Source organism: Tetrao urogallus (genome assembly GCF_951394365.1).
Source record: "Tetrao urogallus genome assembly, chromosome: 2".
Taxonomy (NCBI): Eukaryota; Metazoa; Chordata; class Aves; order Galliformes; family Phasianidae; genus Tetrao; species Tetrao urogallus.
This window is the reverse complement of record NC_136814.1, coordinates 94,916,237-94,935,320: the sequence shown is the minus strand read 5'-3', so window position 1 is coordinate 94,935,320 and position 19,084 is coordinate 94,916,237. Positions and strand designations below refer to the sequence as shown.

General features: G+C 39.3%; 1 protein-coding gene across 1 annotated transcript in view; it reads right to left on the bottom strand.

Moving 5' to 3' along the window:
• The window catches only part of ASAP2 (ArfGAP with SH3 domain, ankyrin repeat and PH domain 2), a gene marked incomplete at both ends in the record, with an annotated part of 87,763 nt that overhangs the window by 51,836 nt on the left and 16,843 nt on the right, over positions 1 to 19,084 (bottom strand). Inside the window, 2 exons of the mRNA XM_079550381.1 lie at positions 7,212 to 7,357; positions 11,435 to 11,507. Of these exons, the coding sequence (XP_079406507.1) occupies positions 7,212 to 7,357; positions 11,435 to 11,507 (219 nt within the window). The remainder of the gene's footprint in view (positions 1 to 7,211; positions 7,358 to 11,434; positions 11,508 to 19,084) is intronic.

The following is a 19,084-nucleotide window of genomic DNA, read 5'->3' as shown; positions in this document are numbered from 1 at the left end:
CTGCAAGTTATTATCAGTCCATTGTATCCCCTATGTTCCTGATTTACTTGCAGCAAAAGTAAGCATACATAATGCATGAATTTGTCATTATTAGCCTAGTTAGATGAATCGTACTTGTTCATATTTATAAATCAGCAAAGCAGGATACACAAGAATGATCTTATATTTTTTCCCTCCTTCTTGAGAAGTTTAAGCTGAACTATCAAAAAAACAGACTCATTTTTCAAACACAGAGAAGCACTAATATGCTGCAGCTCCTACTATGTGTGTCCATAGAGCTAAAATGTATACAGCTATTTATGTTTTAAAATATTTTTTAAAAAGAGACATGAACAAAAGTGCATGAAAGCTTCAAAGAAATTAAAGTCATCCTCTGTCAGAGGAACACAAGCAAGTTCCACATGTTTAGGGGAAAAAAATGTATTAGAAGAAAAGCAAAGCAAAGAAATAGTTGACCTGGTTTCTACTTCCAACACTGCTGCTTTGGCACACTTGCAGTTTTCTTCTGACAGCTTCCAACAAGATAAGATGACAGACAGGATAATAAATTAAAACTTCATAAGTTGGAGAAAGCTCAGAGGAGGAGAAGAATAAATGGCAGGAGGGAGAATGTAAAAATAAACGAACTCATGGCTGCCAGAAGTGATGGCAGAGGCAACAGGCAAGCCAACATTTGTTAAGCAGAAAGATTTTCAAGGAGCTTAAGAGTCTATGGCTAAACACTGAAGTTCTTCATTTGCCAGCTCCTATTTACTTTAATTAGACTTTTTTTTTTTTTTTTTTTAGAACTGCTTTAAATCCAAAACAAAACAAACAAAAAAAGGAAACGAAAAAAGAAACTAAAAACTTTTTCACTACTTCTCAAGGAGCTTTCTTAGCACACAGTGATTTTGATTAAACTAAAACTCAGACACTTGAAGAACCTACGACATGACTCACAGCTGTCACCAAATTCTGGATGCATTCCCTGTACTAAGAAGCTCCGGGCTTTCTCAACCACCAGTGAACTCAAGTGTTTACAAGTGACAATTTTGCTTGCTGACTTGTAATTATTTTCCTTTTTTTAAGGCAAGTACTATTGCACTGAATAATTTTCAATAGTTTTTCCAGTGATTTGAGTAGGACAGGATCAATCAACATGAGCATGGAGTGACTGAAAACCCAGAAAGGCAGAAGAGACGCTTCTGGCATCAAACCATAGGTTTTTGGAAAATCACGTTAACAAAAACTTTGGACTTTTCACCACACCTGGCTCTCACACACCAGGACACAATGGTGCCTTTGCTCCCAGCCCTGCCTGCAACATGATCATGCGTCCCACAACTGGGACAGGCTGAGTTGGTGGCACAGCAATCACTGGTGTCACACCACAAGAAATGGGACTCCAGTGAAGCAGTGACTGCTCAACACTGAACACCCACATGGAGATGCTCATTCTGATGGCTATGTAAACATCCTCACATAAGACAACAAATGTTGACCACAGAATTGTAGGAAAGAACCTCTTGAGATCATCTATTCCAACTGTCCTGCATAGCAGGTTCCCTACAGCAAGTACCGTCATGCCGCGTACTACTGGCAATGACCACAATACCACCACCAGTAGACAAATTACAGACTGGAACTTTCTTGATTAGGAACTACAGGTATAACATAACAGAAAATACATTTTTTTTAGTATATTCTTAAAAGCATAAAGTGCATAACTCTAAAAGCAAGGAGAGACTTGAAGTTATTTCAGCCCATCATTCTTGCCAGCGGAGAATTCCCAACTGTACATTCTCTAACCTAGGTTAAAACATCTGAGTGGGAAGCTTCCACTGCTTCCTTTGGGCCACCTCATCTAATATTTTTCACGGTCAGAGCCCATTTACACGCATTTTATTAAGTTCCCCTTCTGCAAGCAGACAGTTATTGCTGAGCCAAACCCATTCTTCTAAGCTTCCTTCAGAAAACAACCTATTTAAGCCCCAATCAATTTTTTTCTTACTGTCCTCAGAATTTTTTTCCACTTGGATCAATACCTTTTTGGCAAAGAAATAAAGATAACATTCCAGACAGAGCTGAACCTATGCCATATTAAGAGGAGTTATTACATCTTGCTTTTCCTAGCACCTACAACCAAGACGTCTATTGCAATTTCTGTACTTTTATACTTACTGCAAAAGCAAGCCTTAACATCTCTTTCCTGTTTTAGACACAAGTTTACAGTACTTTCTGATCATTTGAATCCATGTAGACCTTCTGGGTAATTCTGTGTTCAGTAGTTCCTAAAGATAACTTTTAAAAAGGATGAAAATGGAAACAGTCCTCACTTTTATGTATTTTTCTTGATTTATTTCTCATGATCTAGAATATTATGATCTCTCATGCCCCTCAAGGTCCCTCTGGATAACAATCCCTTCCCTCCAGTTCACTGACAACACCACACGGCTCAGTGTCATCAGCAAACTCACTGATGAGTGCACTCAATCCCACCATCCATGTCACCAGTAAAGATGTTACACTGCACTGGTCCCAGTAGGGATCCCTGAGGAATATCACTCATCTTCATGTTCACGTTGAGTCGTTGACCACGACTCTTTGAGTGCAATCATCCAATCCACCAACTAGCCCCTTCATTAAATTCATGTCCCTCCAATTTAGAGACAACAATGCCATGTGGGATGGTGTCAAACATTCTGTGCAAATCCAAGTAGATGACATCACATAATTGCAACTCCTTTATTCACCAACGTTGAAAGCCCATCACAAAAGACCATCAGATTTGTCAGGCATTATTCACCCTTAGTGAAGCCATCTTCATTAAGGAGGCTGTCACCTCCTTCTTTTCCATGTGCAATATCATAGTTTCTAGGAAGACTGCTGTGATTTTATCAGGTATAGAGATAAGAGAGACTAGCCTTTGGATAGCAGCTTAGGAACTTCATCTGCCAGGACACTTAGACACACAGGACTCTAACCAACTAGATCCCTGAAAAGGCCAAAGCCTGCTCTCCTGAAGTGAGCTTGCTGTGCACCCTTCTCTCTGCCATAAGGATCTCAAACTCCACCATTTCATTGTCACTGCAGCCAAGGATGCCCTCAAGTTCCATGTTCCCCATCAGTTCCTACTTGATGATGGGAACAAAGTCAAGTAGAGAATCTCTACTTGTTGGCCCCTTTATCACTTGGAGAAGGAAGCTACCATTAATACATTCCAGGAACCTCCTGGATTGCTCATGTCCTATTGTGTTGTCTCTACAACATATACTGGGGAGGGTGAAGTTCCCCACAAGGACCAGGGCTTGAGAACACGAGGCTGCTCCTGTCCCTGCAGAAGCCCTCATCTGCTCCATCTTCCTGGTTGGATGGCCTGCAGCAGAAGCCCCACTATAATGTCACCTGTCCCAGCTCATCCTTTAACCCTGACCCACAAGCTCTTGGTCGGCAGCTCATCCGTTCCCAGGCAGAGCTCCATGCGCTCCAGCTGGTCACTGACATACACGGTAACATGCCCTCTTTATCTCCTTTGTCTATCATTCCTAAGGTGCCTGTATTCTTCTATTCCAGCACTCTGGTCATGGGAGCCATCCCACGTCTCCATGGTGCCAATAAAATCATGGCCCTGCACACGTGTGCAGGTCTCTAACTCTTCTTGTTCTTTCTCACACTGAATCTCTTCCTTCCCAGCTACCTTATACGCAGTGAAGCTGGCAGATTCCAGTACTCTCAGTTACCATCAGAAAAAAGTCCAAGAAGCAATACTGTATGTGCCACAAAAGGTACTGTGCTAGCTCTAACACAGCAAAAAAGCTTCCATTTTTTTCCCTGTTTTCACTATTAAAAAAGATTTCTTAATTGACTGATCTCAAACACAATTCTAATTCAAAGTAAGTTCAAGGAAGATGTATAATTTAGTATTGAAGCTATGGTAAAAAATACTGCAGAATATATCATAAATTGATCAGTGCATTAGGCAGAAGTGAGTAGCTACAAGGACTTGACATGCAATGAGCTTTTTTTTTTTTCTCTCAAGAATTTTCAGAAATCATTTGAAATTTGAGGAACTCTACTTCCTCTTCTTCTTCTTCTTCTAAAAAAAAAAAAAAAAAAAAAAAAAGCAAAGCAAAACACATAAAAACTCAAGCAATTCCAGGACATGAACTTCAATAGTTTACAGTTGATTAATTTAATTGTAACAAAAATGATTTCAGATATCAATGAAGTAGTTTAAAACATGAATGTCTTGATAGGTCTGTGAAACAGCAGTCTTTTGAGAAACCCTTAAAAATACTAGAGGAAAGAGTAACTTTAAAACCTTGTTAAAAGTAGAGCAACTTTATTATGTCTTTCCTTTATCTTACTGAAGACAAGTTGAAAAGAAAATCTCTTCGCAGAATCACTTTACAGCCACAGCTCTAAATGCCACCCAGACCGAGAGCTGACAGAACACATCAGCTTTGAGAAACAAAATCAAAGTACACGACAAAGCAAAACTTGACAGTAGCCTTAAAGCTTTGCCAGTGTTAATAGCTTTGGCATCTGTTCCAGTCTGAACATGTCCTCTCACTTCCCTGCACATTCCCCACTTGCTTCAGCTAAAAAATCTTCTGGGGAAATTCAGAGCCCTATGAAACTTCAGGGGCAGGTCCACCTAAATAACATCTTCCAGTGTTTCTTCTTAACAGCAGCAGGTTGTGCATCACTAGCCACATTTCCAACAAAACTACTTTCAACCAAAGGATGTTGGATGCTATCAGGGAACACTCTAGAAGGAGGATGTTTCTCAATGCCGATGTGCTTAAGGTATTCAGAGCTCATTATCTCACAACACTGTGAGAAAGCATGGGGGTTGTTCCATGCATGACTATGATTATTAAAACAAACAAACAAAAATATCTAATGTTATTTTCACCCAGTATGTAGGTCTCTTTGTGCTAGTCAATATCCTTTTAATCTCTTGGAAAATCAGACCTACATCAGCAAACTTCTAAACAGGTTTTTGAAGTAACCTCAGTCACAAAGAAACCATTCTAGTAGTTGCAACAAGCAAAGTCACCAAAATCACTGAAATTGTTTTATAGTTGTTTCATAATTTCGTAATTCTTACAAATAAATGTGGTATTTTCAAGCAATAATGATAAGTTTCTATTTTTTAAAATACATATTATCAGAAGGAATTGTCTTCCTGAAAAAAAAAAAAAGCATGTAAAAGACACCATATTCAAGGTCCATTCTGTTCCTCTATTTTTTCCACTTTTCCCTTGCTAGTTGGGAGAAAATAAAAAAATTAAAATCTAAAATCAACAATATGAAGTGCATTACGAAAGAGCAGATCATTAGAGAGACCTACTGTTCACCAGACATCTCTTTTTAATAAAGAAGATGCCTATCCTACAGTAATACTAAAAAAAACACAAAAGCAACCAACCAACAATAAACTGCCATGTCCACATGCACTCAGAATCATAGAACGGCCTGGGTTGAAAAGGACCACAGTGATCACCTAGTTTCAACCCCTCTGCCACAGGCAGGGTCGCCAACCACCAGACCAGGCTAAATTGTATACATTTCAAAAATAGAGAAAATAAGGGCCACAGATAGAGAGAAAGTGAAGACTTAGGTATGATCTCAGGTGTTATATATATAAACTGAAGCAAAAATACGTAGATGATAGTGGGAAAACAGAACACAGGACAAAAAGATATCCTTTGGAGAAGACAAAAAGCTCTGTCTTAAGATAAATTTAGTAAGATGTATCCCATCTCCTATAGGTTATACATTGTGGTTTTGTTTTTCATTGAAGTTTGTGGAAGGAAAGTTGTTCACATCAGAAATATTTCATAAAGATAGTAATTATTGAAACAACAAATGCTTTGATAAAACTACATTATTGCTTGGCTTCTTAAAATAAAATACACGATCAGCTCTTTTTCTGGAGAATAGTGTGCAGCTCTTAGTAGATTGTTTTTTTAAACCACATAAACATGGCATTTTACAGATCCATTTGTTTAATGAAGTCACCATATTGCAGCTAATGTACGATAGAGGAGCTTTTTAGTCAACAGAAGGTATTCATCAACAGACCCATTCTATTTCCCCTCCTATATGAGCAGTCTACCTCCATGGAAAACTACTCAGGATAAATGACCGATTCACACTTGATAAGGATTCTCTTCTGACACATAATCTCAGACGCTATTTGTACAGCCAGAGATATTCAAATCGATGTGACCAATATGAAATACATTTCACTGCAGATAAATACACTTGGGGACAGATTCTCTCTCTTTGATATCACAATTGAGTAAAAAGAGAGGACAGCATCAGGGAGTGAATGAGACTGCCCTAAATCACATCAGCTGGAAACACTCCCCAAAGAACTGATTATGACCAGCTGGCTGCAAACTAGACATTTGGTCTAGAGTCATAAAAGCATCTGATCTGTCTACGTCCATTGATTTCAGCAGATGCAGATTTTTAAATGTTTGTATCAATCTGGGTCATCTCCCTTTCCTCACCCCTGGCTTAAGAGCTCTGTGGCACCAATTAATTATGGGACTCGTCCAGACATAGCCCTAGCTACTAGAGTGGAGAATCAGAATCTGCTCTGTTTGTGCTTTCCGATTAATGTGAAACTGAGGCTGAAAATTCTCCATTCATAACTAAAATTCCCATTCTTCCATTTGGCTCCATCCCATGTGGCTCACTGAAGAGTGTTTTTAAGTCCTATTGGCTTCAGTTGCAGAACTTGTCCCCAGTGGATACTATTGTCTTATGACATGTTTCATTCCTTCTTCCTGACTGTCCTCCTTGAGAAGCAAGAGACTCTCACAGAAACACCAAAATCTCTCTTTAGAAATACAAATGGAAGGTGTGACAATATAAAGTAAAAGCAACATCAAAACCAAGTAAGCCAAGCTGAGTTTTACTGGTTTCACAATTTAAAAACAATATTACTTTGTTGTAGGAAGCATATAGACACGAGAATTGCTCGCAGAGTTACGTGGTTGGGTTTGGGCTTTTTTGATTTTTGGAAGGTGAAAGGATAAGGTGCTATACATCTCCTTAAACCACGTTTTCTTTTTTGTTTATTTATTTATTTCTCTTAAGAACAGTCATTGCTAAAGCACAACCTATCATTAACTTGAAGAGCTGCTGTAATTCAGAGACCGAGAAATTACAGTGCCGTTAAAAAGATGACATGTTTTTATGCAAGAAATTCTTACCAAATTTTTGAAGAGTGCAGTTAATTCCTTTGTAAACACAGAAAATTTTAAAAATGCTGTTCCCAAATCTGGGTCATCCCTGCAAACACAGTTGCCTCCAAATTTCTCCAGTGCTTGTGTGTACTGTTCTTCATTTTCCACGTGAGCTTCAAAAAGAGCAAAACATGAAAATACAGTCAGCAGACAACAGGTTATAACAATTACACCCAAGCTTAAAAAAAAAATGGCAGAGAAAAACAACTTTTCAGAACATTTCTCACTACGATTGTTTACTCAATACAATAATAAAAATTGTATTTTAATAGTTATGGTGGAAGTATTAAGTATCTCACTAATTTTGCCTTATGTGCTTCTACCCAAACGTTGTACAAATGTGTGCAAGTGTCATTGCAACAAGACAATAATCTGACAAAAATCCTGTTTACAAAGACATGCAGTATTTCTGTAACATACAAGGGATCACGTAACTCCTAACTCCTATAATAAACTTCTGTAGTCTTTTGTTAATGCTCTCTAAATCTAACTGCTGTGTGCTGACCAAAGAATCAGAGGGGAGCAGAAACACTGGTGGTGCTGAATCCCTATTGCACAGGGCAATATATCAAAGATTTTCAGGTCATCTTAGGAGATGGACTACCAACACTGCAGATGAGGAAGGATACAACCCGTATCCTTGTTAGCTCTCTGATCCAGACCAGCAGTGGGAATCTGAAGCAAATCCTAGTAATCTGCATTTAACATGGGATGACTGTGTTCTCAGAGTAGTTTTGGTTCATGACCATCAGGTTCATTCCTAAGGAAACAAAACTTTCTCAGAAGTGTCCTGGTGCTTAATGGAGACGACATGCTCTGAATATAGGTGTAGGCTGCATTTCCTTAATGCTCTTCAAAGCATGAACTCTGTGTGTTGAGGAGTTATTCCACCCAGGGAGCAAGACGAAATCTACGCCAAAGCAGGCTCCTCTGATTCAAATATAAGGGAAATGTGAGGGGCCTCTATCTTATCTTCATCTAACTAGCAACTCAATCATAGTTTACCAGTTACTGTCCAGTGTAGACAGACATAAAAAGTGCACATAAATCTGGTCTGAGGAATAAAAAAACCTCTTTCTGAGCTTAGTGACTGAGTTAAGCTTGAGCACACAAGGCAAAGCACATCAAGTTGGCACCTGTTAATACTTATATATAAGTATAATATATATATATATATAAGTATATATTATATATAAGTATATATTATATATTATATATATATATTATATTATATATTATATAAGTATAATATATATATATAATAATACTAATAGTTAATACTGCCTATTTCTTATTCTAGTTGCAGCATATTTCTAATGGTTCAAAAGAAGTAAGAATAAAAACCCCACACCCTAGAAAACAAATTATGCATGAATAAGAACAAAGAATCCTTCTTGGCCATTACATGAAACCAGCAGAAACCCTGAAGATTAATGTTAGTTCAAACTAGCAATGATCTGGTTTAATTTCAAGCCCATTTGCGTATGTTAGCAATTTAATATCCAAAGGATTCATGTTGCAATGTCCTTTCCCCAAAACATTTTGCTATTTGAACTACAGGATAAATTAAGGCTGTACAGCTAACACAATTGTATGATATGAATACACCTGGAGAAGCTTTGAATGAACTGAGACATACTGACACTTGAAGAAGCTTTGAACAAACTGGCACAGACAGCAAAAAACAGGGTTTGGCTCATTGCAACTGCACTATTCACACAGCTACCCAGTGTGGTTAATTATTTCCATATCACTTTCTTCATCCTTACTGCTTCCTGCATCTAGCTTTGCATGTCTGAACCCAATTAAGGGTGGAGGTCAGGACAATTCAAACAGCAAAAAGAGAACACCACCACTGGATGAAAATAAGGTGAAAAGGCTGCTGCTGCTAACTGCCGTAGTTAGTTGTGAAATCAGCAGTCAGCAGAACCATGCTGACTTTTTACCAGACTTATACAGGAGGTTTCTATTCCATACAAAACTTGGGCCGCTGCTTCTGGATCTACGTATCAGATTTTAAGAAGTCAACAGACCAGCAGCTCTGCAACAGTTGTAAGCCATGCTTCATAATGCTGCTGGTCATTACAGTAGCAACACTATATGGGAGCTGAGCTGGTACTCCAGAAGTACATCTAAAGAGCAGGAAGTGGTGTTTTTTTCCACAGCTCCTGACCCAAAATACTCTCCCTTGCCCTCAGGTTTCTTCCTGATTGGCTTTAAAAGGTTTTCTACAAACTTTTTACATATTCTTGTAACGATGGGACCAAGGGGGAATGGCTTTAATCCAAAAGAGAAGAGATTTAAATTAGACGTTAGGAGGAAGTTCTTTACTTGGAGGGGGGTGAGGCCCTGGCACAGCTGCCAAGAGAGCTGTGGGTGCCCCATCCCTGCAGCTGCTCAAGGCCAGGTTGGGTGGGCCCTGGGCAGCCTGAGCTGGTGGGGGGCAGCCAGCCCATGGCAGGGGTTGGGTGGGTGGGTGGGTGGGCTGTGAGGTTCCTTCCAACCCAGGCCTTTGTGTGATTCTGTCCAAAACAAAACAAAAAACACCCAAGCCATGGTTGTTTGAGGCTCTTTTTTTACTAAGAAACTAAATGACAAACAAATTGGGACCCTAATGGTTTCTACCATTCACGCATGTAAGGAAAACAAAACAGGTAAGTTTTATAATCAGGGAAACTATATTAAAAAAAAAAAAAAAAGCACCAGTAGCCATGCTCTTTTGAATACAGAGCTACAGCTTTTTCTTTTGTCAACAGAAATCTCCATTGCCAGAGAGGCAAAGCAGTATTTGTGCTGGTGGAACAGATGTGCCTTCAAATGTTTATTGTCAAGATCGAACAGTATGAATTTAAAAACCAGGCAAAGCACTGATTTTTATGCAAAAAATGCAGTGATTTGCTGCAATGCTATAACAAATACAATGATGAGGAAGAATAGCCTAGCAACCAAAAATTACCAAGAAACAAAAAACAGAACACAGCATGACAAACAAATACATAACAGATGACACAGCTCCAGATCAGTCTTAAACTGGACACTCAACCATCCAAAGATAACAGCTTCATAAGCTTCAGCAAGAAGGAATTTCCTTTCAATTAGCTGATAATAATTACACCACCATAGTAGTCCTCATAAGTTCTGTCAGATATTGGTGGCTCTCCAAAATGGCCATGCCTATCTTTTTTGCATATAATATAGCAATTAGAAAATTTATTTAGAAAATTAGAAATTAGAAAATTTATTTTCTTAGCTCTAATTGCTGTGAACTGCAAGATAAGAACAGAAATCACTGGAACAGGCTGCCCAGGGAGGTGGTGGAGTCTCCTTCTCTGGAGATGTTCAAGACCTGCCCGGATGCCTACTTGTGTGACCTGGTTTAGGGAACCTGCTTTGGCAGGGGGGTTGGACTCAATGATCTCTGGAGGTCCCTTCCAACCCCTACAATTCTGTGATTCTGTCATTCTGTGAAATGAACAAAATGCTGTTTCTTGTTGTTGCTGATCCACAAAAACAAAAGTGTAATTCATTTTTTCAAAAGTAAACACATAGAACTCCATGGGACTTGAGCAGGATGAAAATGCACACAGCAATAGTTCTTCATATTTTTATCACTTTGTCAGAAATATCTGACTGCACGTCATGACAATAACAAATTGAAGCCCATCAGCTTTCTCTTGTCACGAAATTCTCAATGCACAAAACTGGGAGCCACCAGGAGGCTGTTTATAAAAGCAGTTAAGTTGGTGTAGATTCCTATCACTGACAAAAAGGATAATTTCCACACACACCCTGCCTCCCCCCCACGTCCTCGAGGATCACATGTCTTGCAGTGAAATCAACACAACTGGGGTTAGATGAGCACCTGAAATGGCTTATGTAAATTTCCGTGTGCTGAAAATCCCATCTAGAGATCTGTCAAGCAGCAGGGGTGGCAGAAAGAGCAGGCAGCCCTGAAGAGGGGGAAGGACCCCATTTTGTATCAGTATTGCGTGGCAGGTTCAGCTATCTCACAAAATTTGATTGCTACTGATCTCATTATGCAGCTCGTTTGAGACTGCTATTTAAAATGCGCATATTTCTTTTCTTAGTTACCCATGTAACTTTCTATTTCATTATGAAGACCAGCTTCGACAATTCACCAACCCTTCAGTTTCAGCAATACAGCTTACCAGAACTTATTAGCTACTTACCCAGACCAGATACATTTATAGCTTTGACAGATTTCTTCATTTTGTAGAGAACAGTTCGGTCAACATCCAGAGCCTAAAATAGGAAAAAAAAAAAACCTAAATGTGAAATACTGGCCTGACCTCCACTAAATCTGCGCCCTAGAAACTTTCTGTACAAACAACAGAATTGTGTTAGTTAATTTTATTCCTGTAATTATTAAATTACATGCCAGTTGCTCCCACCCCATCTGCACAGCCCATTCTGTCCCTTTGTTCACAAGGATACATCTTCCCTCTTTCCATGGTGACCGGAGTCATTTATACCCAGCACCTTCTGGGTTTATTAATAGTTTAATATTCCAAAATGAACGCATTTATACAATATCTTCTTATGTTAAATTATTGAAGAAGCTTACTTAAAATAGTATCAGCCTGCCGTATGTTTTGACATATGATGCTGAAGAAACAAGCAGTATTACTTCCCCAGGCAGAATATTAAAAATGGAACTTAATTTCAGCTTTCCTGAATAATTCAGTTAATTAATTGCCTTCCCAGTTATATGAACTTTGTGACTGCTGTGCTGAGCAAAATAAATTGAATCTCTCTCAAAAATACCACTTGTTTTTTTTGACACTGTGCAAAGCTTTTACCGACATGACATAAAATTCAAGTTTAAATCCTGTCCAGAATCCTCAAGCATTTATAATCAACTCGTTTGAAATGAAGAAGTTGAGATAACCAAACATTTTGCTTACTAAAGTGAAATACGGGCAGATTAAAAAACAAACAAATTTTGCAAAACTGCAAAAAAATTTAAATGTGAATTCCAAAGCTTGGGCCTCACTGAAGAACAATACCAAAACCAAGAAATTACATTACGCCAAGAGCTATTTAACATGCCACACACTACAACAGCAAACAGAAAGCACAAAATTCATACCAGTTTTCATTCAAAAGGCTCCAGTAAGCTGCAACAGCAACAGAAACAACCTATTGTTGTTTCACTGTTTATCATTTGTATAAGACAAATGATGCATACCAGTCAGTCCCCAGGAACCCATCTTAACATACAGAATGCAAACAGAAGGATTATCCATCATAATTAAGGGAGTATTCTTAAACTGAATCAATTTAGACTGCAAATAGCAGGCAACATCTTTGCAGCATTCCATGGAAATGCACACATTCTGATGTTGCCTTCCTACTGCACATAGTGTGACAGTACTGCTATGTCCATTGGAACCTCTACCTCCTGTGCCTTTACTGTCGGCATCTGAAATGTATTAGTAGAAGTACAGAGACATTGCCATGTGTGATGGTCTGAAAAAAATCCCTAAGAAAGCCCATAAAAGTCACACATGACTGTTCACCTCAGCAATTTGGACTGCTGCCATTAAAACAAACCAGTATACAGTGCAGTCTCAAAGGTCAGAACAGTCACCTGCCTGCATGGAAACACAGAAGGAAACTCCTTCATTGCATACTAAGTGATTGCTAAAATAACCTCAGCAGAGCACCCATCAGACCAGTTGATTACAGAGGAAAGATAATTTCATCAATGACTTCATCAAAGAGCAATTACTCTCTTGGAGAGGAAAAGAAAGCAACATCCCCAACTACAAGCATCACAATTAATGGCCCAAGGGAAGGATGATGGCCAGACACTTTGAAGTTACAGATTCAGTTCCCATCTGAGCCTCAGATTTGTGTGTGCAGCTGATAAATTATTTAATGCTTGCACTTTAATTGTGGAAAAGAAAGAAATAGGAGAATATGGTATTTTTTTTCAATAAGAGGAGAGTGCAGGAAGGATAAATGCATTGGTTGAATTACAAACCACTCATACTATCGTGGTGAGGGCTGCAGACAGACCTAAAGGTACACTGGCCATGACTGCCTCAGTCTGAAAGCACACACTCTCAGTAAGGGAAAATTCTAGCTCTTCTTCAACTGAAGTCATCATTTTGGTTTGCCAAAACCTCCCAGCCTCTGTAGGATTACGCACCAGAACATAAAGCTAATGCCATAACATAATGGTGCTGGTAATTTGAATATCTAGGCAAGGTCAGGCAGTCAGTTCACATAAATATATAAAACATGCACTTCAGAAAGAAAACCTCTAGAGAAGACTGAGGGTGACAAAGCAGACAAAATCTCAGGCTGTAGTTTGGTCAACATTTTCCAGACAACCAGCATAGGCTTCCTTGGAACTCCTTTAGCCCTTCCAGCTGCTCCTGTACAAGTGTTTGTGGGGACAAGCAGTGAACTGCAGCAGACAAGCGATCCGTGTTCAAAGTGACATAGGAAGAAAAACTTTTTTCAGCTGGATTCAACACAGCTCAGATGAGAAGGGAAGCAGAAATAAGCAGAATGACCAACAAACCTGCGTGCTTCTACTGAAGAAAATCTCCAAGACCATTTCTGAACAAGAATTACATAAATGGCTACTTGAGTGCAGCAAGCACTTACTGTCCCCTCTTTTTCTCTTTTCTCACCGTTAGCATTACACTAGTCTTAACCTTCCTTCATATCTTCCTTCACCACAATAAACCAGGTGAGTAGTTCAGTTTGTCTGGAAAGGGGTACCACACTTCTAAGGTGACAGCAGACACTGAAACAACCAACAGGACTGAAACTAAATGGCTGAACACCACAAGGAGAAGCAGCAGCTTGCTGAGGACTTTGCCCAGCTTCTGCTCAGGTGTTCATCCATGAATAGCACAGAAGTATACTCCCAGCAGCAAAGTATCCATACTCTCATTGTATAAATGTATGTGGACTCAACTTACTTCCTTCCCAAATCAGCTGAAAAAGTGAATAAGTGTTCTGAAGCAATTTGTGACATAAAGCACTCCGTATGAAACCTAGAGGAATACCGTAAAGGAAAAAAAAAAATTGCCAGAAGAATAAACTGTGTTTCATTCTTTAAGAATGTAAGCGTTTTATTGTTGATTTAAATAACTGATACGGTCAGTGATAATGGTAAGAAATACAATAGTGAAGACTGCAAAGTCATTTCAGGTGGGGCACAATGCAGATATGAACTGGAAGATCACCTGCCAAAAAATTAGGGAGAATAAGCATTTTGGTATAGCAATTGTAGGTCCGAGGTGTTGCTCCTACCAGTTTATGGGTCTTTCCAAATCAGTGGAAGTTGGACTCTGTAACAAACACTTCCAGAAAAATTACACGCACAAAATAGGATGTGACACAGATGTTGTATTCATCCACTAGGATGTGAACTATGGAAGTAAATGTCTTTCTTGAACTGTTCTGGTTTTGGAATTAGATTATTTGGAATAAGCTACAGAAAACCTACATCAGGCCCGCAGCCAAAGGGAGTCAGCATATATTCATTGCACAGTAGAGATTATAAAGAAAATTTTAAAAAGCACAGACTGTAAGAGGAATAGCTACCTTCCTGCCAGGATCTCCAGTCTGTTACTTAGAGAACTGACAATCAATTTGATTTTGGTGGGTTAACACGGTACCGATAGCCCACACCCTATGCTTGTTCAGGTACCCTGACAGACAAGCTGCAGCCTGGTCTCTCCAAACTTGAAACGATCCTACCTGATGCTAACAAAGAAGAAAAATGGATAAGCACTCAGAAACATTTAAGCTAAGAACTAACAAAAGCATAAAATCAGCTGAGTAAAAGCTGCACGAGAACAAACTGCAGCTGGAATCAGGAAAACAAATCCAGCTCAGGAAAGCCTGGGAATGAAGAGTTAAAAAAAAAACAACAGGCCAGCATAAGAGGGGCCTGAATAAATTTCTGAAGGATTGCTGTGGTGGTTCCTGCAGAGGTAAAGAGCCAGACTTGCCCTGTAGGAGGGTTCTTTTAGTTCTTCAATCCTATGTGAAATCTTTTGATGCTACGTCATTTTTGTGATGCATGTCTGGAGACTATGCATGAAATACTGAAACGTTTTCAGTCACTATTACTATATTTTATCCTTGCTTATGGTCCTAAAAATGGGGCTCTGCCTTGCTTGCTTTTTGTTTCAATGAAAGAGGTCCCTACTCACAACTCAGGATTCAAAGGAGTCCCATTTCAGTACAAAATTTTGAAACACAAGCACTTTGTCTTTAATGCTGTTCTTCATATTTTCTCATTCTTTTCTTTGTCCAAATCTTACCATAAGACATGAGCCTACATACAGCTGCAGCTCCATTATATTTTCATTTACACGCAGTATAGTGCAGGGAAGAACTTCTTTGCTGTGAGGATGACAGAGCACTGGAACAGGCTGCCTGGAGAGACTGTGGAGTCTCCTCCTGGATATTCAAGGCCCTCCTGGTTGCCAACCTGTGTGACCTGCTGTATGGAACCTGCAGGGTGGTTAGACTCGATCATCTCTAGACGTTCTTTCTAACCCCTCCAATTCTGTGATTTCCATGTCATAAATACATACACACTGCACTGACGCACACTCACACACACACACCAAAATGCTGCCCTTCCCTTCTTCAACTGCTGTGCCAGAAGCACTGAAATTTGAAGAGGCTTTTGATATTGCATATTCCACCTTTTTTTTTTTTTTAACCCATTTACAATGCCCACAAAACTTCTGAATCAGAAAAAAGGAATCATTTAATTCATATGGTGGGATCACTTTGCCCTCTCATTTAATGTTTCCAGCTTTGACTCAAAGTCCAACATCCCTCACTCTGTGGCAGTTGTTTACTTTGGCATCTGTTTATTCCAGCACAACATACTCAAAGAGGACATATGAATTATTTTCATGCTCCCACACAGTTTCTACTGATAAGGGCTTAGACTTCCTTGACTTCCCTTCTGTTAAAAATAGTAAAAGCAACTTGAATTTAGGGGGGAAAAAAAAGCATTCTATAGATACAGTACATTAGTAAAGAAGCAGCTTTGTTGTAGGATTTGCTCTACGTGGCATGAACTGAAACAAACTCAAAGCAACCTTCTTGACAGTGCCCTTGCCAACACAGTGTTTTTCTGAACATAGTATTTATGGCTTCTGCTCATTTATGTGACTTCTAATGCTAATCGTGTGAATGATGCTCAGATACACTTCTTTTGACATCGCACCGATGTGGTGCTGCTGTAGCATACCTAGAGATTACAGACATCCTCTGAGAACCAAGCTGTTGGGCAGTCTAAAACAAACAGCAACCAGAGTGGATCTTGTTCTCCTGACGTGTATTTCAAGGCTTCTAAATAAGTGCTAATATTGAATTGAAATAAATGAACACAAGGAAGTCCATTACCAAGCTTGACATTCACATCAGTATTCTTCAGAATGCAGAGCTAATCTCTTGTAACAGCACAGAAATATGATGTTGTGTGAAAATGCCTTGTACCTTACAATCTGTGATGACCAGTGAAAAAGATCACAAGACAAGTTCATTTACTTCAAATAAAATATCTGTAATTTATTTTGCTCTATCTTTGACTTGTTTTACCCCCCTGTGCCACTAGCACACATGATCACCACACATGATCACTACAACACATGCACCCACCCACCCAACTTACTTGCAATGTATGACTTCTTTTTAAATTGCACTTTTTTCCTAACGAGCTCTGGTTAACATCTCGATACCCATCACAAGTACACTTGGGAAAATACATCAGTAACGTGACCAAAGGAATTCAGTAACATCACTTAGCTCTCTGGAATGCCCCAGACTGAAAATGTCAAAATGGCAACATTAAAGTGAATGGAGTTCTACGGCCCATACACACTGACTGTAGAAGCAGCAATTCAAATCACAGTAATTTTTTTTTTTTGCTAAGTTCCACATGCCTGATGAGAATTTAGCAACATGTATGTCTTTAATTATTAGAGGCAGGGGGCCAACATACCAAGATAGAGAAGAAAACATAGCTTTTGAAATGAGGGCTATACTGAGAGAGAAGGGCTGAACTAAACTCACATCAGTAGCACGGCTTTTCTCCTCCTCTAAGAACAAAGTCCAGTTCCACTTGCCAAAGGCCAATTTCCATTTTAACTGCTTGAAAGCTTTCTATTCTGAACAAAGAAACATGCCAGCTAATTAGAACCAAACCCATCCTACAACGAAGAAATCAGTGCTAGGTTAATGAAACTTCCTGAAATGCTATTCTACATCCTAGGCCACGAGCCACAGTCTGTCCTGCTACTTTAAAATAAGAACAATAATGAATCTGTTCAAGTGCATTTCACATTGCCTAGGAAGATTTCAGTGCCCTGGGAAATACAATATTCAAACACTTATTGTTGCTTCCCAAAGACTAGCCTCAAAATCTCAAAACTAGCATCAGTCTAAACAAATCTGCATTCTCTCAATAGGTCTGTACTACATTCAGGATTCTTTCTTCTGGACGGGAGGATGGTTCAAATTAATAATATGTTGAGCACATTTCAGGCTGACAACAGAGAAATGAGTGTGTTACTTGTTCTTTTCAGTAGAGCAGGGCAAAAACAAGCTGTTCTATTTTTATTATATTTAATTGGAGGAGGAAAATAAGTAACAAACTGGGTAAACATCCTGAAGATTTTTGGCACCTTTTAAAAATGAGAGGACGTGGGGAACAACGAGGCAGTAGCAGGACGAATGGTCAGCCCATGGGCTCTGGTTAGACGGTCGCTTGGAAGCCAGAAGTGTGCAGACACCTTTTGTGCCAAATTTACAGAAGTCTGGGTCCCTTCCTTAGGAAAGTCCACTTGCATCAGTGCCTTATACCTTTATGGCCCACAAAATAGATGTGAAGGAATAGCAACATAGCCACACTGAGTCAGATCAACAGTCCATTTAACCTGGCATCCTCTCTCAGCAGTGGCCAGCAGTATGTTTGGAGCAGTGACGGAAGAAAAGCCCACATACATCCTTCCCCAGGATAATCTCCTAGATTCCAGCAAGCACTTTAAGAAGAAAAGATCGAGAGACATCCAACCAGAAAACACTACGCAGCCCAACAGGCTACTCTCAAAAGAAACAGGAAACCAAGTTTTCTAACTCCACATAAGAGCAAGAGCAAACTCAAGCTGTTTTTCCGCAGCCCAGCCTGAGCACTTTGATGACTGCACTGCAGCAAGCTGTGGGAAGCAGCGAGGGAGGAAGGAGAAGGAGGAGGCCTTCATCTTTGCTCCCTTTCTTACTTAAAACATTTGAAAGTCTCTAATACATTCCATTCTTCTTACCCACAGAAGTTTCAGTTTAGAAAGGCTAAAATTAACTATTTGTGATTCCTGGTTACCTAGACCTGAATTTGTTAGAAGTCTCAATCAATGTTTCTTTCTTTCTTTCTTTCTTTTTAAAGAGGGGGGTGTCAGTTGGAACTACAACAAGAAGATCACATAAGTCCTGCTAGAGGAATAACAACATTCTGGCAAACAAATCCCCAAATCCTCCTGGAGAAAGATGCAGTGTGCTTTGCTTTACCCCATACCGCCCATTTAACTAACAAAGACGCAAATAAAATACAGCATATTACTTTTAAATCCAATATAAACAATGATTTTAACTGCTCTACTTTAAAGCAAAATCTAACCTCATCTTCAATTTTAGTAATTTGTATTAAAGTACTGTGCTACACAATAGCCATAAATCACTCTGTACCTCACACCTTCTAGTGTTTCAGGATAAATAACAGTGCCAGAGGCTGCTGCAAATGCTGAACACAAATGGGAACAGCCTTTCCAGAGACAAAA